The 23,576-nt window shown below is 36.9% G+C and overlaps 1 protein-coding gene across 4 annotated transcripts in view; it reads left to right on the plus strand.

The window, feature by feature from the left end:
• Positions 1-23,576, plus strand: part of FNDC3A (fibronectin type III domain containing 3A) — a 202,616-nt gene that overhangs the window by 162,160 nt on the left and 16,880 nt on the right. For all 4 annotated transcript variants that reach the window (XM_070409066.1, XM_070409064.1, XM_070409065.1 and 1 more), the window contains 10 exons: positions 2,124-2,177; positions 4,960-5,084; positions 5,427-5,601; positions 7,207-7,293; positions 17,146-17,284; positions 17,821-17,889; positions 18,961-19,079; positions 21,654-21,759; positions 21,847-22,022; positions 23,401-23,514. In XM_070409066.1, coding sequence (XP_070265167.1) covers positions 2,124-2,177; positions 4,960-5,084; positions 5,427-5,601; positions 7,207-7,293; positions 17,146-17,284; positions 17,821-17,889; positions 18,961-19,079; positions 21,654-21,759; positions 21,847-22,022; positions 23,401-23,514 — 1,164 coding nt within the window. The remainder of the gene's footprint in view (positions 1-2,123; positions 2,178-4,959; positions 5,085-5,426; positions 5,602-7,206; positions 7,294-17,145; positions 17,285-17,820; positions 17,890-18,960; positions 19,080-21,653; positions 21,760-21,846; positions 22,023-23,400; positions 23,515-23,576) is intronic.

Here is a 23,576-nt window from a genome sequence, read left to right on the forward strand (position 1 = left end):
ATAATGCCTGGAACATAATAAGCACAATAACTATTGTTTTTTCATTTTAAATTTGAGGAAAACTAGATTAGTGACTTAAATATCAAATCTTTTGACTCTACTGCCTCAATTAATCTAAAAGCATAACTGTGAGGGTTAACATGGAATGAGAACAGTGACATGCAGTAGCAGTTGAGAGAAGTACTTTATTAACTGACATTACTTAAAATTGCTAGTGCATGGTGATGATAAAAAGTTGACTGAAGTTGGTTGTTAACTCTGTTGTTATTGCTGGAATATTTCTGGGTAGGAACACTATATTGTGTCAGGTAGAACAAATTCAGTTCCAATCCACTCTTAGTGAATGTGACCTAGGATAACTTATTTGGGCTCTTCGCAGCCTCCTTTCTTCTTTCATACAGTTGGATAACTCAGAGAAAAGCTGGAGGATAGGTCACAGGTCATTCATGGTGGACATTTTCACAACCTCACAAAGAAGTAGAAAAAAATAAGTAAATGTGAGACCTTAACAATTAGACTAGAACAATCTGGAGTCATTTACTCTAGAGAAATGTATTTTTATACCACTCACTTCCTGCTGAGACTTGCAACCTTACCTACCTTTGGATTCGCTCTCCTGCTACATAAGAGCTGGCATTTCCCAAGGATTCTTCCTCTACCCTTTCTCCATACAGTCACTTTTAACTGCCACTGCTGTGCTAGTCAGTAAGCTATTCCTATAACTTAATAGAAAATTTTAGTCATGCTAACTAGTTAAAAATTACAATTTAAAAAAAATTTTAAATGCAAGATCTGTTAGCATTTAACAAATAACTTGGAACTTCGTGTTATAAAAATTCAGTTAAAACTCGACAGTCCTTGATTGCTGTCTTACATCGTAGTTGGCAATATTATATAAAAACTGGATAGAGTCCAGAAAATTATAGACATTCACTAGAGAACCAGTTAAAAAAAACTAAGAATGTTTTCCCCTTGGAAAATTTTCTTTTGCTTTATTTTTTATTAAATTTATTGGGGTGACATTGTTTAATAAAATTATATAGGTTTCAAGTGTACAATTATATGCTACATCATCTGTAGATTATTTAACTTTGATAAGAGTCTTAGAGTCAGTTGTGTTCAAATAGATGAAATTTCATTTAAGGACTGTAATGATCATTTGTTGTGAATCAAAGTGAGTACTAAAAAGGAAATAGGTTGAAATTATAGAAAGAAAATTCAGGTAGAAATAAGGTTGAAAATCTTGAGTGATTAAATACTGAAATAAAATGCCAAGGGAGATGGAAGATTAACAGATTGATGAATTAGTAGTCCTAGGTAAGTAGCACATTGAGTTTAGAAGCAGAGATCCAGACAGTATGCCCTCTTGGAGTTCCTTTCAGCACCCTACTTTTATCTTTGGTGTATTATACCAGCAGTCGCCAACCAGTGGTCCACAGACCACTGGTGGTCCATGAGATCCGAAAGATTGGCGACCACTGTATTATACAATACTAGAGGCCAGGTGCATGAAATTTGTGCACTTGGGGGGGGGGGGTCCCTTCGCCTGGCCTGCACCCTCTCGTAGTCCGGGATGTCCACAGAGATGGGAGAGGCTCCCTCCACAGCCGCTGCATAGCCAGCCATGAGCCCAGCTTCTGGCTGAGTGGCGTTCCCCCTGTGGGAACACACTGACCACCAGGGGGGCAGCTCTTGTGTTGAGCGTCTGCCCCCTAGTGGTCAGTGCACATCATAGCAACTGGTCGTTCCACCATTCATGTCAGTTTGCATATTAGCCTTTTATTATATAGGATTACTTTTAGATTGTAAGGTGAGTTTTAATAAAAACTCAGCTTTAGGAGCTTAAAGCTAATAAAAGGCAAAGGGATTTTTTAAAAAGGATTATAAAAGTTAAGATCTTGTTTAAAAAGGTATTTTAATATTCAGAAAAACTTGAATAACTTCTCGCTTTGTTCTTTACTTGCATTTAAGAGGATTATGGGGTATGCAATACATATATTTTTGTGCAAATTTTTCTAGGGCCAAGTCACAGAGAACATCTGTAACAGTATAGATTCCTTAGATTAGATCATCACAGTATCTTTTACAAAAGTACTAATTTGTACTCATTTTGTTTGTTTTAGACACCTAGTGACAATGGTTCTAAAATCCAAAGCTTTATTTTAGAATGGGATGAGGTAAGTAAATTGAATCTTTAAATTAGGCTAAAATTATGTGCATATCCTCAGGCAGAAATAACTTTTGTTTAATAGTTAAGTTTTTCCTCTTTTAAAAACAATGTGAATGGTTTCATGTGGAACATGAGCGAACTGACAGTATTCTTAGAAAATATTACTGACTGGACCTCCCTATGTTTTGTTTTGTTTTATTTTGTTTTGTTTTGTTTTTAACTAAACCACCATTAAGCTGTTACTTGGGTAATTACCTTGATTTAAAAAGATTACTTTTTTACATTAGCTTTAAAGGCTAATAGTCATTGTTTATGCCTGTTTTTACAAATTACCACAAACCTGGTGGTTTAAAACAATACACATTTATTCTCTTATAGTTCTGGAAGCTAGAAATTTTGTTTGTTTATTTTTATCCTCTACTGAGGATATGTTTATTGATTGTTGTTGGGGGTGGAGAAACATCCATTGACCAGGGATTGAACCCATAACCTTTTGGCATACAGGATGACACTCCGAACACCTGGCCAGGGCATGGAAACCAGAAATTTAAAATGGGTTTCATTGAGCCAAAAACAAGGTATCACAATGGCCATGCTTCCTCCAGAAACTCTAGAGGAGAATAATCTATTGCTTAGCCTTTTCCAGCTTTTGGAGTTCTCCTCATTACTTGGTTAATGGCCACATTAAATGCCTTTTCTCCTCCTGCTCCCATTATCACATTGCCTTTTACCTCTTCTGTCTTCAAGTCCTTCTCTGCCTCCCTCTAAAAAGAATACTTGTAATTCCATTTAGGGCTTATCCAGATAACCAGGATAATCTCTCCATCTCAAGAGCCTTAATTTAATCACATCTGTACAGTCCCTGTTGCCATATAAGGTAACATTCACAGGTCCTAGGTAGTATTAGGACCTGGATATCTTGGGGGCCATTATTCAGCCTACCACAGCAAGATTACTGGGCTTTATTGTTTAGTACTCTGTTTTACTATCATTTATCATGTTTTCTCATACCCTGCTGCTTACACAACAGCTAAAATAGGAAGGACTAAAGAGAGTAGAAGAAATTCCTTTGGTAATTTGGAAATTCAGCAGTAATGAGGACCAATCAAGTGGGTTTTATTCCAGAAGTTCTAAGAGAATTCAAAATTAGGAAACCTATTACTATATGATAGTAATTTAGAAGAAAAACTATAGCATCTTGACAAATTATGAAAAGGTATTTGATAAAAATTTAGCACCCATTTCAGTTAAAATTCAAAACAAATTAGGACTTGAAAGGTAATTCCTTATTTGATAGTTATTTTTGTATTAAGTAAAATACCATCACTAAACAATGAAAACATTCTGGTTACAGCAGAAACAAGTGAAAGTTGCCAGTTATCCTCACCTTTATTTAACATTATTCAGGAAGTTATAGTTAATGCAGTAAGATTTGGAACAAGACAAGAAGTATAGCCATGATGGCTAGCCTGGGGAGCAAAATTATCATTATTTAGAGATGATATGATTTTCTATTTAGACAACTCAGTAGAATTAACTATAAATGCTATTAAAACTAACAAGAGTTCAGTAAAGCAGACTGACAAAGACTAAAGGTTTTCTTTGAAGCAGAAGTTACTCTAACCACCCTTTACCTCTATTGACAAAATAAGCAAAAATGGTTGGAGAATGAGAACCTAGTCCTTTTTATGTAGCACCCTAAATTTCTAAAACTCTTTAGTTGTCCTGACCTGCAGACTTTTCTCTTTCCCTTATACTCCTTTTTCTTTTCTGCTTGTACTCTTTCATTGTTAAATCTAAGCAGTAGCAGCTCCAAAATCTTTATTGTAAAAAAGCTTAGTAGCTATCTAGGTGGAGGTCTGGAGATGTATATGGACATTTTCTTTTTTTTTTTAAATATATTTTTTATTGATTTTTTTACAGAGAGGAAGGGAGAGAGATAGAGAGTTAGAAAGATCGATGAGAGAGAAACATCGACCAGCTGCCTCCTGCACATCTCCCACTGGGGATGTGCCCGCAACCCAGGACATGCCCTTGACCGGAATCGAACCTGGGACCCTTGAGTCCGCAGGCTGACGCTCTATCCACTGAGCCAAACCGGTTTCGGCTATGGACATTTTCTTAAAACTCTGCATAGAACTTTTCATAAGCTGAGGAACACCACCAGTGGTGCATATCAAAGATGACCATTGCCACCACTGCCAATCCCCCCCCCTTGAGATTATGGGTTCCATACCTGGAAAGAGTTTATTTTATTAAAGCCAGAGGTTTAGTATCAGCTAAAACAGGCACTTAGTTCAAGAAGTTATACAAAGATACCTATTCTCCAATTTTTGAATTCTGCATTTAACAAAGAGTAACTATCATATAAAAGATCTATGTAATCTCATCATTCTCTTGAGATCCGTGACATGCATGTAATTAAGATGACTTTTGGCCTTGCCAGTTTGGCTCAGTAGATAGAACGTTGGCCCTTAGACTGAAGGGTCAAGGATCCGATTCCAATCAAGGGCATGTACCTCAGTTGCAGGCTCAATCCCCAGGCCTGATCAGGGCGCAGGCGGGAGACAACCTATTGATGTGTCTCTCTCACATCATTGTTTCTCTGCCTCTCCCCCTCCTTCCACTCTCTCTAAAAATCAGTGGGAAAATGTCCTCGGGTAAGGATTAACAACAAAAACAACAAAAAATGTATGATAGTTAATATGTTACTATCAAGTAGGAATTGATGTGGATTTATCTTTTTACAATAATGTACCTGACATGTAATAATTAACCATTTCTTTTAGGGAAAAGGAAATGGAGAATTTTGTCAGTGTTACATGGGCTCACAGAAGCAATTTAAAATTACTAAACTATCACCAGCAATGGGATGTAAATTTAGACTATCAGCCAAAAATGAGTATGGCACAAGGTAAAATACACTTTAATGTAGATATTTTAGCTTATCCAGTCAACTTTATTTGTGTAAATTATTTACAGTCCCAATTATCTGCTAAAATTCTGCTTTGTTATCATTTTATTGCTATAGTTGTATTAAAAGCTATAAGAAATGTGTTAGTTGCATAAACTGCAGTTTTAAAAGAATGCTAATTTATTTTTAGGTGTTTGTCTTGGTTACTGTAAAGATATCAAATTCAAGATATATTATTTAAGTTATAATTAGTTATCAGAAATGTCATTTATCAAAAGTTAATTCTTTATAAAAATAACTTTTTCTCATTTCTTCTTAAACAAATTTCATTTGTTTCAACAGTGGTTTTAGTGAAGAAGTTTTATATTACACCTCAGGCTGTGCCCCTTCTATGCCAGCAAGTCCTATATTAACTAAGGCTGGTGTTACTTGGTTATCCTTACTATGGCGTAAACCCTCAGGAACACCATCAGATGAAGGAATTTCTTACATTTTAGAGATGGAAGATGAAACTTCAGTGAGTATGAATATGTATTTTAAATGGGATATTTAAAACATTTCAGTGTGGTATTAATCCTAATACTGTACATATTGCTACAATAGTTAGATCCTTCCCCAAATCTTTTGAATCCTTAGTTGGTTATATTTTGGAGGTATTGGGAGTGAAGGAGAACTCAGCCTTTATTTTTCTTGATGTGTAGGGATGAGTTTTGTTTTTTATGTTTTTGTATGTATGTTTGTGCCTGGGAATAACATCAAGAGTATGTCAAATATATATGTTTTGCGGGAAATAAAGAGAGGGGAAAATCACCCAGCCTTCTAAACTAAGCAACTCTAAAAGATAAGGAAATACTATGTCTGCCTTCTCCAACTGTGTTTATACACTGCTTTCCCAAGTGCCATGGGAGACTTAAAGAACCTCACATGAGATTCTATAGTACAACCTAAATCTAGTTACTACTGGCTCATTTTCTGTGAACTGGAATCAAGCTGAATAAAAGTTAGGCTGTCCTGTATTAGTTCTATATAGTTCCATAGCTTTTTAGAGCTACTTTGAAACAATATGAATAAAAATAGCATTGGTTTACTCCTAGGTATATATCCAGGAGAATTGAAAACACATGTTCGTACAAAAATTTCTACATGAATTTTCATAGCAGCATCATTCATAATAGTCAAAAAGTAGAAACAACCCAAATGTCCATCAACTGCTGAATGGATAAACAAAATGTGATATAGCTATACAATGGAATATCATTCGGCCAAATAAAGGAATGAAGTACTGACACATGCCACAACATAAGTGAATCTTGAAAACATTGTACTAAGTCAAAGAATTCTGTCACAAAAGATCTCATATTATGTTATTTAATTTGATGGATATAGGCAAATCTGTAAAGACAGAAAGTATATTAGTAGATGAGAAAAGAGGGGAAGTGACTACTAACCAAAAAATCAAGTACAGGCTCTATTCTGGAATTAGGTATTAAATGATGGTTATAAGTGAGGTGTTGAGTGACTCACAACCTTGTGAATATACTATAAACCATTGAATTTCATACTTTAAAATGGGAATTTTTTGGTACATGTATTATAGCTCAAATTTTTAAAACATTAAAAATAGCATTGGAAAATTAATGAAGCATTGTCACTGGGGCTATAAATAGCAATCCCAAACCTAAATGACATTCCTACCTGCCAGGACAACCAACCGTCATTTATTCATCTAAACACAACTATGTGTTCAGGGCAACTTAAATACATTAGTTATAGCTGTGTTTAGCTCTTAGAACATCTGTCTGGGAAATTTCTGTTCTAGAGATAAAGTTACTGATAGTCAAATTACCATTGCTTCTCACTCTTCCCTCAACACAAAAATCTTCTCTTGGATACTCTTTTTACTGAGAATAAGTGTTCTCCTTCATCCTTCTACATTTGTTAGTAGCATTTCTGGATCTGTCCACTCAAGTTAGAAACATCAATGTGAGAATTACACTAAACAGCATTGATCACATAGCACATAGGTGAAGATAAAGAAAACCTGGGTCTTTTCACATAATCATTATTCCCCATATTTCTGCTGTTAGACATCTAATGAAGATTTGTTTTTTCCCCTTTCCAGGGATATGGTTTTAAGCCTAAATATGATGGAGAAGATCTTACTTACACAGTGAAAAATCTCAGACGTAGTACAAAGTATAAATTTAAGGTAAGCTTAGGAAACCCCCTAAAAGATTTATTTGTTGTTCTTGTTATTCCTTGGTTTTAAAGCCAAGTGTGTACTTCACTCCTTTGGTTTTAAAATCTTAAATAATTTTGGCCTTTTCTAATGTGCTTTGTTTTACTTTCTTACTATATAATAGTGCTCCTCAAACATTATGTACAGTAGTCCCATCTCTCTTATCTGCAGTTTTACTTTCCATGGTTTCAGTTACTGATGACAACAGAAATCTGAAAGTAGTAAATGGGAATAAATAATTAATAAACTTTAAATTGCGCACTATTCTTACTATCATGATGATACTAAAATTGAAAAAAGAAATTCATGCTAGTTTTACTGTCACACCTTAGACAGTGGAAGTTATAGACACAGTGTGTGAAGACATGAACAGAAAACGTGTTCCACTTGTTGGCAACATGTGCCAGAAAGTATGGAGCTTATTAGGAGACTTGAGCAAGGGATCCTCTGAAACAAGTGATCACAGTCACACAACTTTTATTACAGTATCCTATCTAATAATAGACAAACATAGTAATTGACCGTACTTTCGCTACGCCTCTCATTGGCTAATCAGTGTGATATGCAAATTAACCCAACCAAGATGGCGGCCGGCAGCCACGCAGCTGAAGCAAGCAGGAGGCTTGCTTGCTCCAGTGATGGAGGAAGCCAAGGTTCCCCGCCTGCTGCGGCCTGGCTCTGAGCTCCGAAAGCAACAAAGTTTCAATTATAGAAGGTAAATAAATCCCAGAGTAAAAAAAAAGAAAAGAAAAAAAGGAGAGGCTTGGAGCTTCAGTCGCCAGCCAGCCTGAAAACGGCCCTCAGCCCCTCACCCAGACTGGCCAGGCACCCCAGTGGGGACCCCCACCCTAAAGGGGGTGTGGCCAGCCTGAAAACAGCCATCAGCCCCTCATCCAGGCTGGCCAGGCACCCAAGCGGGACACCCACCTTGATCCGGGACACCCTTCGGGGCAAACCAGCCAGCCCCCACCTGTGCACCAGGCCTCTATCCTATATAGTAAAAGGGTAATATGCAGACTGACTCTAACAGCAGAAAAACTGGGAATGACTGGTCACTATGACACACACTGACCACCAGGGGGCAGACACTCAATGCAGGAGCTGCCCTCTGGTGGTCAGTTTGCTCCCACATGGGGGAGCTCTGCTCAGCCACAAGCCAGGCTGATGGCTGCCAGTACAGCGGTGGTGGTGGGAGCCTCTCCTGCCTCCTCAGCAGCGCTAAGGATGTCCTACTGCAGCTTAGGTCTGCTCCCCGCTGGCAAGTGGACATCTCCCGAGAGCTGCCGGGCTGCCAGAGGGATGTCTGATTGCCAGCTTAGGCCCAATCCCCCGGGAGCAGGCCTAAGCCAGCAAGTGGTCATCCCCCAAGGGGTCCCAGACTGTGAGAGGGCACAGGCTGGGCTGAGGGACACCCCCCCCCCCCCCAGTGCACAAATTTTTGTGCACCGGGCCTCTAGTGTTGTTATAATGGTCTATTTTTATTAGTTGTTTTAATAACACTTGCTTACTGTGCCTAATTTATAAGTTAAACTTTACCATAGTTATGTATGTAAAGAACATAGTACATATAGGATTCAGTAATACCCCAGTTTCAGGCATCTACAGGCATCTACTGGGGGTCTTGGAACTTATCCCCCACAGGTAAGGGGGACTACTATATTTAAATTCAAAACAGTTTTAATGTTTTATGGAACTCTTATTTGTAAATGTGAACAAATATCTTTTAAAATGTGCATGTTTTTAAACATAATCAGAATACAATCTTTGGCAAGGATATCAAAGTAATGTTACTTTATTCCCGGTGCATCATATCAAGTGGTACACAATTTCAGTTCATTGCATTACTGACTCTCACTTGGTGAAGGTGATATCTACCATATTTCTTCACTGTAAAGTTGTTCTTTTTCCCTTTATAATAAGTATTTTGTAAATACTATGTAAACATCTTGTTCCTCATCAAACTTTTACCCATAGTTTTAACACCCATTGATAATTCCTGCTTGAATCATTACTATGATTAATCGTTGCTAAGTGGTGATTTTTTTATTTTATCATTCCTTCTACATTTATTAGTTGGCATTATAATATAAGGAAAAGCTTTCTCTTTTCATTAATTTATATCATCAATATGAACTCATGGGTTGCTTTTTATTGAGTGGGCTATATTTTGTTACTGTGATTACCAGTTATGAGATAAGACTCAAATTGTCTCAGGTTTGGGAGTCCCTTCAATCTGGCTTCTGAATACTTTAGACATGCCGCTCCCCTCATTATTCTTTGAGCCCTTCCTTTCTGGCACATGGAATTCCAGTTTCGTACGTTCCCTTCTTTAACCTTGGAATTTGCTGTTTCTCAAAGTACCTGGGTCCTTTTAGTGGACAGTGATATTTAGAAACCAAGATCTGGTAGTATACTTACTGCTATAAGGGTTTGCTACTCCTGGACACCCTCTCACGGAACAGAGCTAGGAACTATGTGGTGTGTGTGTGTGTGTGTGTGTGTGCACGCGCGCGCGCGCAAAATAAATACCTCCAGTTTTAATCCAATGCCACAGGTTAATTCTAGTTTTCTCCCTTTATTTCTGACTCCCTTCATTGTCAGTGAGAAAAATTGCCCAAGTTGTGTTTAATATATTTACTTATTGGATCAAACGCTTCCCCTTTCCCTTATACTCTTTCCTATTCAGGGTGCTTGAGTTCCTACTGGGCACATGCTACTGCCTCCACTCCTGTCCACACATACTTGCCTTATTTAGTCCATCTGTTGATTTTGGACTGAATTATTTTAGACTGAATTATTTTGGAAGAAAGGCAGAGAAGAATGCATGTTATTCTTGCTTACTGAGGCATGGAGACCCTACATGTTATTCTTGCTCACTTGAGACAGTAGCAAGCTTTGAAAAGTATTGGATATATTTTACCTCTGACTTGGTCCATGATGTATATCACTATTTCTTGACAGACAGTGATTGCATTAACATACCAGTTAATAAAAGCCAGCCTACATTTTTGTGCAGAAGTTTACACAAAAATGTACCAGGATACTATTAGTTGATAAACTCAGCATTTGAGTTTTTCTGTAGGTCTTGTTTAATCAAACATCCTATCTAATAATAGCCAAACATGGTAATTGACCATACCTTAGCTACGCCTCCCTTTGGCTAATCAGCAAGATATGCAAATTAACCACCAACAAAGATAGCAGCTAATTTGCATACTGCAGGCAGGGCAGGACAGCACGAGCCGCCAGCGCCAGCCACCATCCAGGCCCCCGTGGGCAATGCGAGAAGCCGCTTGCCTGCCCCGCAAGCCCCAGGAGCCGCCTGCCTGCCGCCAGGGACCTGATCCTATCCCAGGCCACAGGCACGCTGGCCCCACAAGCTCCAGGAGCTGCCAGATATGGCAGTAACTCTATCAATAAGCACTCTGAAAGTCAGTGGCATAAATGCACCAATTAAAAGACAGATTATGAGGGTGAATCAAAAACAAAACCCACTTTAAATATAAAGACACACATAGATTAAAAGTAAATGAATTAAGCTGCAGCCTGTTTTGCTCAGTGGATACAGCATTAGCCCTTGGACTGAAGGGTCCCAGGTTAGATTCCAGTCAAGGGCTTGTACCTCAGTTGCTGGCTTGATCCCCAGTCCCTATCAGAGCATGTGCAGGAGGCAACCAATCAATGTGTCTCACCCTTTCCCTTCACTCTCTCTAAAATTCAATGGAAAAATATCCTTGGGTGAAGATTAACAAAAACAAAGTAAATGGATTAAGTAACATTAAAGAGATTATAAGAAAAATATATTCCAAATTTTGTTAGTTGTATAATGGTTATGTTTAAATTATTAACACCTAAGAAATTGGGTGAAGAGTACATATAATATGCTGTAGTATTTTATAGTTTTTTTACATGTATGAGATTATTTCAAATTAAAATATTAAAAAATTAAAAATTAATAAAATATTCATTGAAATGTATCTGCATTACATGAAAAATCTCCTAATTGATTCTAGCATAATTTATTAAATTGTGCTAAAATTTACAAGGGTTCAATTAAAAAATATCTTAATTCTAAATGATATAATAGAAAATATATAATAGTGCAGTTATAAGCACTTATCTGAAAATAAAAATTTAAAGAAGTGAATTTAAAGAAGGGGTTAGCCAAAGAAAATATATGGACAACCCATGGACATAGACAACAGTATGGTGATGGCCAGAGAGAAGTGGGGGGCAAGAGCTGGGTTGAGGGGGCAAAAGGGGGGAAATAGGGACATCCTATATAATAATAATAAAAGACTAATATGCAAATTGACTGAACGGCAGAATGGCCGGTTGCTATGATGCTCACTGGCCACCAGGGGGCAGACGCTCAATGCAGGAGCTGCCCACTGGTGGTCAGTGCACTTCTATATGGGGAGTGCCACTCAGCCAGAAGCTGGCTCATAGCTGGCCAGCGCAGAGGTGGTGGCAGAAGCCTCTCCCACCTCCGTGGCAGCACTAAGAATGTCCAACTAACGGTTTAGGCCCGATCCCTTGGGAGCCTAAGCCTTTAGTCGGACATCCCTCGAGGGCTCCCTGGCTGCCAGAAGGATGTCTGACTGCAAGCTTAGGCCTGATCCCCCAGGGAGTGGGCCTAAGTCAACAGGTGGACATCCCCCAAGGGGTCCTGGACTGCAAATGGGCGCAGGCCGGGCTGAGGGATTCCCCCCCCCCCCCCCCCGTGCACAGATTTTTGTGCACCGGGCCTCTAGTTTCAAATAAATGATAAAAGCCACGCCACTATAAATTGTTTTAACTTTCAAAGATCTAAAATAAATTTATTACTCCTTAAGAACCTTAGAAAGAACATTTTAATTATAATGGTAACTTTGATTATACAGGGCATAATTATATCTGTTATACTGTGCTTTATATATTAGTTTCATTTTCAGAACTTCTAGTAACACTGGATTATTTTAATTTCTAAATAGTTTTCATATTTATAGGAATTATAAAATACCTGAGATGTATATACATTTATTCTAGTATTCCTCTGATGATGATACTGAATTGTATTTTTGCTTCAATAATGATTATCAACAGGACTTCTGAGCAAGTTGTCCGTGTCTTCATAATTTAGTAAATTTATTAAAATTCTTAGAATTCTACTACCGTGTAACAGCATGGTGCTATTGCAACATAGAGACAAAATGTATACCTAAAAGTAGGAGTTAAATTCCTTACTAATTCACTATAAGCAAATCACCAATTTATATTCAAAACTGTTTCACTATGGCAGTCACTCTCAAATTGCAGGATATACAAATCCGAGATCTAGAACAGTAGTTCTCAAAGTGTTATCATCAAACCATTCTATCAACATCACTTGGGAATTGTTAGAAATATTAATTCACTGGCCCCAACCCAGATTTATTCAATCGGAAATTCTGGGGGTAAAGCCTAGCGATCTGTATCTTAGAAAGCCCTCCAAATGATCCTGATGCTTACTGAAATTTGAGAACCACAGATCTAGAGCAGAAAAAAAAATGTTAGGAAAGAGAAAATGATGACTGTATAAAGTTTTCTAGAAGCCCAGACATTTATTTTGAATCTACCATGTACTGGGTACCAGCTGAGAGGGTTTAAATTATTAAATATTACTGCAATGTCTGTCTTTCTTTTCTGACGTGGCATTGCAGACTCCTCTTTCAAGGAAACATGTACAAAATCTTAACTTAGAAATCTTAGAATACTAAGCAAAAGCAATAAAAATATAATACAGGATGTAATGACTAAATAGTATGTTATTTTTTTAAAGAAACAATAAGGATATGAATTACATAAAATTCTAAAATGACTAAGTTTTCCAAATGCTAGAGTTCTCGATTCGATACTAAGGACAGTCCTAGGACATGCAAAGTACTAAAACAAAATTAGAACAATAAAAGAATTTAAAGGATAAAATAAAAATGAAAGTAAAGATTTAAAGCATAAGAAAGCAGTCATTTCTTAAAATAAAGCAAACAATGCTAATTTCATCAAATGGTTCACTGGAAGCTGAGCCAAGACCTGAAAAGAAGAAGAATTAAAGGCTTCAGAGGCTAGTAGCCAGTTCCTGTGATTCTGAGCCACTAGAAAGCTGGTGCCTTGTTTCCTGAAAAATAGTTTTTCAAGTAACAAGGCTTCTATAGTCCAAGGCAGCGGTTCTCAACCTGTGGGTCGCGACCCCTTTGGGGGTCGAACGACCCTTTCACAGGGGTTGCCTAAGACCATCGGAAAACATATATATAATCACATATTGTTTTTGTGATTAATCACTATGCTTTAATTATGTTCAATTTGTAACAATGAAATTGGGGGTCATCACACATGAGAAACTGTAAGGATTGCGGCATTAGGAAGGTTTAGAACCACTGGTCTAAGGGCTGAGAGTCCTTAGATACTTTCACTTTTACTTGTTACCTGTTTTTTTGAGGCCTTTCATCAATGAAGAAAAGCAAAGCAGTATAAAACAGTATCTGAAGCTGGCTCGTAACCCAAATTTTAGCTCACAAGTCAAAGCAAAAAATCGGCCGAGAGACGGCTAGTATCTCGAAAAACTCGTTAGTTGGGACACTCGTAAGTCAAGGCCCCACTGTATAAATCAGCATCTATGACAGTACATAGTCATCTTCCCTTCCTTTTTTCTCATCTTGTCTGCCTTCCTTTCTCCTCTGTCATTTCTGTCTTTAAGAATACTAAATCTCCAAACCTGTTGTGTATTGCTTTCAGGCTATTCTCTTGCCTTCTAATCCAAGTTCTATTTTATAGCTAGATTTACCTTTCTGAAACAGCTTTCCCTCTGAAAACCATTTTCCTTAGTTTGACATAGGTGTTGTTGTTTTTTTATTATTCTGACCAATTCAGTTATTTAAATGTACTGCTTTTTATTCCTTATATAAACAGGCTACCTTACTAGATTGATTACTCATTTTTTCCTGAGCAGAGCTCGCTATTTTGCTGTTCACTTCTGCTCTTATACTCAGGGTTTTCTGTTCTGTCTTACCCAATAGTAGATTTATTTAAATCCTCGTCGATAGTCCCCTTTCACTGCTGCCCCATATTACTTACATTTGCCTTTTTAAAGGATTCCTGAATCATTTTTTAAGCCATAGTCATCTTTTTGTGTGTGTAATTCTTTTGGTATGCATATTGCCTGTCTTTTGCATAAAGATTCTAATTAAGGTAAGGTGTGCACCACACCTAGAATTTTTAGCACCATGCTCCCTCTATGGTGGCCACTAAATGAATGTTTTGATTATTTGTAAAATTGGGATGGGCTGAGATAACCTTATAGCTTTATTAGAGGCCCGGTGCACGAATTCGTGCATGGTGGGGTCCAGCCACCTGCCCTAATCAGGGGCAGGACCAGCTTGGGGGAGAGGCCATGGGAGGTTGAGGGGAACCCATTGGGGCCCCGATTGGGCTGGTTGGCCACCGCCGTGCATATTATAGCGACCAGTCATTCCATCATTCTGGTCACTTGGCTTTTATATATAGAGATACATTTATGACCAACTGAAGTAAAAGGAGTCAATGATGAAATATTATATACCTTTAAAAACATAATTAGTGAATCTTTATGGTCTTTAGGAAATCTGGGTGTTTTTTTTTCTTTTTAATCTTCACCTGAAGATACATTCTTATTGATTTCCGAGAGGTGGGGGGCGGAGAGAGAGAGAGAGAGAGAGAGAGAGAGAGAGAGAGAGAGACAGACATCAACCGGTTGCCTTCCATACACATCCCAACTGGGGATCGAACTCAAAGCCTGGATATGCGCCCTGACTGGGAATTGAACCCGTGACCTTTGGGTATATGAGGTGACACTTCAACCAACTGAGCCACATCGTCCAGGGCCTGTTCTTATTATTAAAGTTTTCTGTAGTTATTAGGTTTTAATAGACACTCTGTACCATATTGGGAAGTGTTTTGATCCCCTTTGTAGTCTAATTTGTATAGCAGCAGAATGAAGAGACATCCTGAAAATCTATCTGAATAGTCCTTTGGGACGACTGAGGAAACCTGAGCAAAATTGAGCAATTAGACTAAATTTTACTGAGTTCTCATGGGCTGCATGAGTTATTTGGGGTAGATTTATTTAGATCCTCATCTATAGTGTCATGGCATGTCATAATGGTCCCTGTCTATGAATCACTCAATAATTATTGAGCATTTACTCTATGATAAGCACTGTTCTAAAAACTAGGAATACAACAGTGATCAAAATAACTAATATTCTAGTGGAGGCAATAGAAAGTCAAACAAATATCAGATAGTTATAAGTTAACTAAAATAGAGTGACATGGCAATTACTTGGGTAGTCAAGGAAGTCTTCTCAGAAATGACATTTGAACATATACAAATAGAAAGAAGGAGGTAGCATGCCAAGATCAGAAAGAACATTCCAGACAGGGTGAATAATTACTAATGCAAAAGGTCCTAAAGTGGAGTTAGTCGGGTGAAATCACATAGGCCAGTGGTCGGCAAACTCATTAGTCAACAGAGCCAAATATCAACAGTACAACGATTGAAATTTCTTTTGAGAGCCAAATTTTTTAAACTTAAACTATATAGGTAGGTACATTGTTATTAACTTAATTAGGGTACTCCTAAGCTGGTCTTTGCTAAAAATGTCCTCAATCTGATTGAGGTACGTTTCAGTTGCCACAAAGTTTCAATCGCACTGTATGTGCGCGCCCACACATGGTATTTTGTGGAAGAGCCACACTCAAGGGGCCAAAGAGCCGCATGTGGCTCGTGAGTTGCGGTTTGCCGACCACTGACATGGGCCATAATAAGGAATTTAGATTTTATTCTGAATAAGATAAGAAGCCATTGATGGGTTCTAGGCTGAAAAGTGATAAAGTCCCACTGGCTGAAGTGTAGAAAGTAAATGGGGTTGAGGGAAGGAATGGAAGCTGGAAACTAGTTGGTGGTATAGTGTAGCCATTCTGAAAAGATAGGATAAAGGAGGCATTGACTAAGGTGGTGGTAGTAGTAAAAACAAAAGTAGAGAAAGTTGACGGTATTTACTGATACAGTAGTCCCTCCCCCTTATTTGTGGGGGATATATTCCAAGACCCCCAGTGGATGCCTGAAACTGCAAATAGTACCAAATCCTATATGTACTTTTTTTCTATACATACATTCCTATGATAGAGTTTAACTTATAAATTAGGCACAATAAGCAATTAATAACGAATAAAATAGAACAATTATAACAATATACTGTAATAAAAGTTAGGTAAATGTGCTGTGAGGCACATGTGCATTATCTCTCTCTCCCCCTCTCTTCTTCACTCCTCCTCACTCTGATAACCAAGAAGGCTGCTAAATGACTTAACGGGTGGGCAGTATGTATACATTGTGGATGCGTTAAACAAATGGATAATTCATGTCATAGACCAGCTGCAGTAGGACAGCGCAAGATTTCATCAGGCTACTCAGAACAGTCACAATTTAAAACTTATGAATTATTTCTGGAATTTTCCTTTTAATGTTTTCAGACTGCAGTTGACCACAGGTCAGGGAAACTGGAAAGTCCATCAAGTATCATCAGATTTAGCTTGTTCTTGTGATGACTTTTGCTTAGTATCAAAATGTTAGATTTACACTGAATACTTCTAGGACTGAATACTCTTTATATATGCTTAGTCCCTATAAAAAACATAAATAAGCCTGATGGCTTATCACAGTGTGAAAACTGTATCATTTGATTGAGCCTTTATGTCTCTCACCACTTTGTTCATTAAGCCAATATCATTGTCTCAAACATTATTTTGTTTTTGTGTCTCATCACAGGTTATTGCTTACAACTCAGAAGGTAAAAGTAATCCAAGTGAAATAGTAGAATTCACTACATGTCCTGATAAACCAGGAGTACCCATAAAGCCTTCAGTTAAAGGAAAGATACATTCACACAGTTTTAAAATAACTTGGGGTAAGATTTTATGCATATTTGTACATCATTACTTCTATATTTGATTAAAATTATTTGAATAGTAAGATAATTTTTAAAATACGTAAATAAATATGTTAGAGCAAGTTTAATAGGAAATGTAAGAGTCATGGTTTGAGGATCTTTTTTGTGAACAGCTATGTATGTACTCACACATACTAAGTTCAGATTTGATACATGAAGAATCTGGGGTCTACTGTAGAACTGTTGGCAGGGCAGCACTGTGTAAAATGGAAGATTGCTGAACTTGTAGTTAATGTCACCTAGGTCATCCTGGCTCTCATGAGAAATGAAAATCACTTATTCATTTAAAACAAACATTTATTAAACACCTACTTATATACTACTTAATGCAAAAGCAATAGATTAATGAGTTGCTGATATTAATAAAAAAGCATTGTAGGTGATTTCTTTTTTCTTTTTAAGCAATACTAGATTTGATATTATGTTTATTAAGATTTTCTGTCATTTTAAATTGCATGTACTTTGCCTAATACTACTATTGTTTCTTTGGATAGACCCACCAAAAGACAATGGAGGGGCATCCATCAATAAATATATAGTGGAGATGGCAGAAGGTTCTAATGGTAAGAATAAAAGGCTAATATGCAAATCAACCGAACAGCGGGATGACCGGTTGCTATGATGCACACTGACCACCAGGGGGCAGATGCTCAATGCACGAGCTGCCCCCAGGTGGTCAGTGTGCTCCCACAGGGGGAGCGCCGCTCAGCCAGAAGCCAGGCTCACAGCTGGCGAGTGCAGCAGGGGTGGCGGGAGCCTCTCCCACCTCCACAGCAGACATACCCCCAAGAGCTCCCAGACTGAGAGAAGGCCCAGGCTGGGTTGAGGGGCCACCCCCCACCCCCCCCCCCCCCCCCCCGCACAAATTTCGTGCACCAGGCCTCTAGCTTTATATGATCTTTTTTCTTTTCTCTTGGGTTTTTTTTCCTTTGTTTGTAGCAGTTAGGATTTTGCATATTACGAACCACTTTAAGTTGTAATCTTTAGAAATAAATCAAATGTGAGACTATTGTATACTTACATGATTTCATTTACATTTTCTTCTTTTGTTTGCATTGCTCAAGTCCAGTATACCTAAACTCTTCTGAAATTAGTTTATTCAGTTAGATTATACCCAGATGTACCAGAGAAAATTTATCTTCTAAAATTTAGTTAACTTACATAATACTAATTTTAATAAGAAATTTTATGCCTACTAAACTTTATTTTTGAATGACACATTGAACAGTCTTTATTTCTTGAAATGACCTATTGCCTGCAAAAAAATAAGGATGTCTTTTAATTAAGACTAAACTTCCTGTGGTATTGGTTCTTTCTTTGTGTGTTATAATGTTATTACTGGCCCAGTAAACACATTTAAAATGCTTAATTAAAAGCAAATTATCAATCTCAGCCAAAGTCTGTACAGAGTTACGGAGATATTTCCCTTCAACAAAGCCATGCAAAATTTGTCTAGGAAGCTACACACATAAAGAAAATTAGATCATTTCCAGGAAACTCGAAACAAGCTTAAATTGTTTCTGACAAATTACATAAACACTTATTTAGTGAAGCTAGGATACCTGCCGTGTCCATGATACCAAAACGTTAAACATTACCTTGGAGCTGATTGAACATAATTCTTCACCTTACAGGAAACAAATGGGATATGATATACAGTGGAGCTACTAGGGAACATCTTTGTGATCGACTGAGTCCAGGCTGTTTCTATCGTTTACGAGTTTACTGCATCAGTGATGGAGGACAGAGTGCGGTAATATTTATATAGAGATTTTTTTTCAAGTTTGATCAAATTAAATGAGATGACCAGATGACACTTCAATATTAAAATGTATTTATACATGTATAAAAGTAATTTCTGTCACCAGCTGATTAATTTTATAGTGACCAGAATATTCTAATAATAGTACTTAGTGCATATCTGTATTCAGTGAATATCTATTTTCAACTTTGGAAAAACAAATATATGAAAACATTGTAGAAAATTTTATAAAGATAAATTTTATGCCCTAGCCCAGTAGTTGGCAAACTCATTAGTCAACAGAGCCAAATATCAACAGTACAATGATTGAAATTTCTTTTGAGAGCTAAATTTTTTAAACTTAAACTATATAGGTAGGTACATTGTTATGAACTTAATTAGGGTACTCCTAAGGCTTAGGAAGAGCCACACTCAAGGGGCCAAAGAGCCGCATGTGGCTCACAAGTGGCGGTTTGCCGACTACTGCCCTAGCCGATTAGGCTCAATGGATAGCACATCAGCCTACGGACTAAAGGGTCCCAGGTCCAATTCCGGTCAAGGGCACATGCTGGGGTTGCAGGCTCCATCCCCAGTAAGGGGCGTGCAGGAGGCAGCCAATCAGTGATTCTCTCTCATCATTGATGTTTCTCTTTCTCCCTCTTCCTTCCTCTCGGAAATCAATAAAAATATTTTTGAAAAAAAGATAAATTTTAGTATGTTGCTTAATAACCATACATAACAAATAGAAATAAAATAATTGTAAACTGATGTATTGCTCCATAAATTGCCAGGATAAACCATAAAATGTCATTCACTGTTTAATATTTATTAAGTAAATATTATGATATTTACTTATTTCCAAAAAGGTGGTAATTATTTTTATTATTAGAGACCCAATAGCCAAAATGAACTTAAATTTGTACCATTGACTATATATGAGACATATGTAATGTTCTGGAAAAGTACGGGGGTTTTGGGGGGGTTTTTTTGTTGGTTTAATTTATTTTATAGAGGGAGGAAGAGAAAGAAAGGGAATCATCAATGTGAGAGAGATACATTGATTGGTTGCCTCCCATATGCGCCCCGACTGGGGATCAATCCTGCAACCTAGGTATGTGCCCTGACTAGGAATCAAACCTGAAACCTTCCCATGCATGGGACGACACTCAACCAACTGAGCCACACTGGCCAGTATTCAGAAGTATGTTTTTTAATGGGAGTAATTTTTTCTTTTTAATGAATTTAACCAAGAGTGGTTTCTTAGAGCATTCATAATTGTTATTATATTTCAAATGGAATTTAATGTAGTAAAAGTACTTTTAAAAAATGAATTGTTGAAAATGCAAGTATTCTGAAACTGCATGCAAGTCCTGCCCAACAGGCTTGGGATCCAGTTGCTTCATTTTCTCTAATAAGAAAATCTTCCTGGATTCTAAAAAAAAAACAACCTCCTACTCCCCTTCCCACTCCCACCCCCCAAAAAAGCTATTTTTCTAATATAACATTATAGCATTCTTATATAAGATACATTTCTGGCCGAAACCGGTTTGGCTCAGTGGATAGAGCGTCGGCCTGCGGACTGAAGGGTCCCGGGTTTGATTCCGGTCAAGGGCATGTACCTGGGTTGCGGGCACATCCCCAATAGGAGATGTGCAGGAGGCGGCTGATCGATGTTTCTCTCTCATCGATGTTTCTAACTCTCTATCTCTCTCACTTCCTCTCTGTAAAAAATCAATAAAATATATATTTAAAAAAAAAAAAAGATACATTTCTGAATAAGGTGATGACCAAATATTTTATTTATCTTTGGAAAGAAAGTTAAGTGTAAATCTTAACACAGTGCAGATAAGGCATATATGGCACTGGGTTTCTGTCAATGTTTTTAAGAAAATGTCTTTTAAAATAAAAGACTTTTTTTAAAAAATGGCATAGAAGCTAAAAGTAATACCAAACACCTGGAAAGATGATAGATACTTGGAAAAACTTATCTAATTTTTTAAATTATTTTTAGGTGGAAAGGAAGAAGAAAATCACTTTTTTAAATTAATAAGTAAATTAAACAGGTCAAAAATACAGTATGCAGTAAAGTGGCCAAAATAGTCTAAATCTCCTGAAAACATGGTAAATTGCATTCACAGAATGTTAAAACATCCTTCCTTAGAAGAGATTTGTGGATCCATTTGGACAGGGTCAAAATAATGTCCATTAGGTTGTGTTGGATGTAAGGGTTTTTTGGTTTTTATTTATGTTTTGGTTTTTTTTTGAGTTTTCTTTTTCTCTTTTTTGTTTTGTTTTTTATTTATGAAAAAGAAAAGAAAAGGAAGAGCTTTTCTTTTTATTTATTTTGGTAACTTATTTTGTATATAGTATTCAGTGTCTTTATTTGTGTATATAAAATTTTAGTTTTAATGACTTGCTCTTGATTTTATAACGTTTGATTTTATTCAGAACTTTATTTTCAGTCAATAGTCAAGTATAATTTCAAATTTGGTACAATCTTTGTGTTTATGTTATTTTTCTTTAACAAAAGCAATCTCACTATTTAGTTTGGGGCATTTTGTTTTGTTTTTGCTTTTGTTTTGGCAGGTATCTGAAACTTTACTTGTGCAGACTCCAGCTGTGCCTCCTGGCCCATGCCTCCCTCCCAGATTACAGGGTAGACCCAAAGCAAAAGAAATACAATTACGATGGGGTAATTTCCATTTTGGTAACAAATTATAATTAAGTTAATATTAAATATATTCCTCTTGTTAAGTTGCACAAATCTTTCCATCTTTAGGACCCCCTCTGATTGATGGCGGATCTCCCATTTCCTGCTACAGTGTGGAAATGTCTTCTGTAGAAAAAGATGAACCCAAAGAAGTTTACCAAGGTTCTGAAATAGAATGTACAGTGAGCAACCTTCTCCCTGGAAAGACTTACAGCTTCAGACTACACGCAGCTAACAAAATGGGGGTAGGAAGACTGTGATGAGTGAATTATAATCACAGTGTGTTTCATGTAACATGTAATTGCACCTCTTATTTGTGACTCCATATTTCACAATTTATAGCTGTAAATCTATACTGATAAATAAGATATGGTGAAATTATATTATTGTTACAGAACCTCAGTATTTTCAAATCCCACTTACAATTTGTGACATTTTAGACTTGAACTGAGCTAAAATTTGCCTTTCAGGTAGTACTTATAGGGTTTACTTACTAGTAAATTTAGGAGAAGAAACAAGATCATAAGATGAAGTATTTGTTTTTTGGGCTGGTTATATGCAGCATTTACTTTCCATTGACAACTAATTGTGATTCTTGTTTTGCCTAAGGAAAAAAAAACTTTACATTTTAAGCACTTCTGGTTTTGTGTGGATTTTTTAAAATATTATCTAAATATCTGTACAACTCCATAATTGAACAAAAGATAGGTGATATCTCATTTTACAACTAAGGCAGCTGGGGCTCAGATCTTGCCCACAGTTACACAAACTAAGAAGTGGTAAAGATAAGCCTTAGACTTAGGTTTGTCAGACTCCACTCAATTGTGTCAACCTCTCTGCATTAAAGCAGGTTCTCAAAGGTCAAAGCAGTAATTTCTTACCTCAATTGAGTAACACTGTTTCTTTGAACTATTCTGTAATTAAAATTTCACAAGATTAAACTGAGCCTCTTCCCTCCCTATTATTTAAGGTTTTAGTGAACTGTGCTATATTTTATGTTCTCCAAATATCTATAACCTTATTTTTAAATTTCTTACATCAACTTTATATACTTTGTTGGCAGTTCATACATAAGTCATCATCTTGAAAGCCCCACAAGGCTGCAGTACTTTGGGATCACACCTTTAATACTACTATCCTTAATCTGTATTTCTAGGTTTGTAATAATTTGTCTAAATCATCTTAAGTAAATACTTGCTTTCTGTATTTTTCAAAGAATATACCTGTCAGACTCATGTTAAATTATTGTAAATTTTAAGATAGAATTTATGCCTTACCATCTCTTATGCTTTTAATTGATATCTGTTTCTTCACTCCTCACAATTTTTTCTGACTGATCCCACCTACCTAATTCCCTAATGCTATGCCTTTCTAACAAAAAAAACAGTTCATGAAGGAATAAGGGACAGGAGAAGAAAATATAGTAAATGAAACTTAAAAATACCCCACATATTCACTTCTATGATCTTTAAATCTTTTTACTTTCTGTGAATGCTTTTAGACTTATATTATGACCAATTAGTCTTGAAGGACAGTGATTATGCACTTACTTGTGAGTTTTTATAGAGAGCTATGCACTCGATAGGTGAAAAATGGAAATGGTGGTTACATTTGTTTTTCTAGTTTGGACCATTTTCAGAAAAATGTGATATTACTACAGCCCCTGGACCACCAGATCAATGCAAGCCCCCTCAAGTGACATGCAGATCTGCAAATTGCGCACAAGTGAATTGGGAGGTATTGTCATTTCCACTGACTTATATTTACTTTCTTAGTCAATTAGGATAGTTTATATAAAA

Source organism: Myotis yumanensis, unplaced genomic scaffold (assembly GCF_028538775.1).
Source record: "Myotis yumanensis isolate MYYU_CA2020_CCGP unplaced genomic scaffold, mMyoYum1.0.hap1 SCAF_3, whole genome shotgun sequence".
In the NCBI taxonomy this organism is placed as follows: domain Eukaryota; kingdom Metazoa; phylum Chordata; class Mammalia; order Chiroptera; family Vespertilionidae; genus Myotis; species Myotis yumanensis.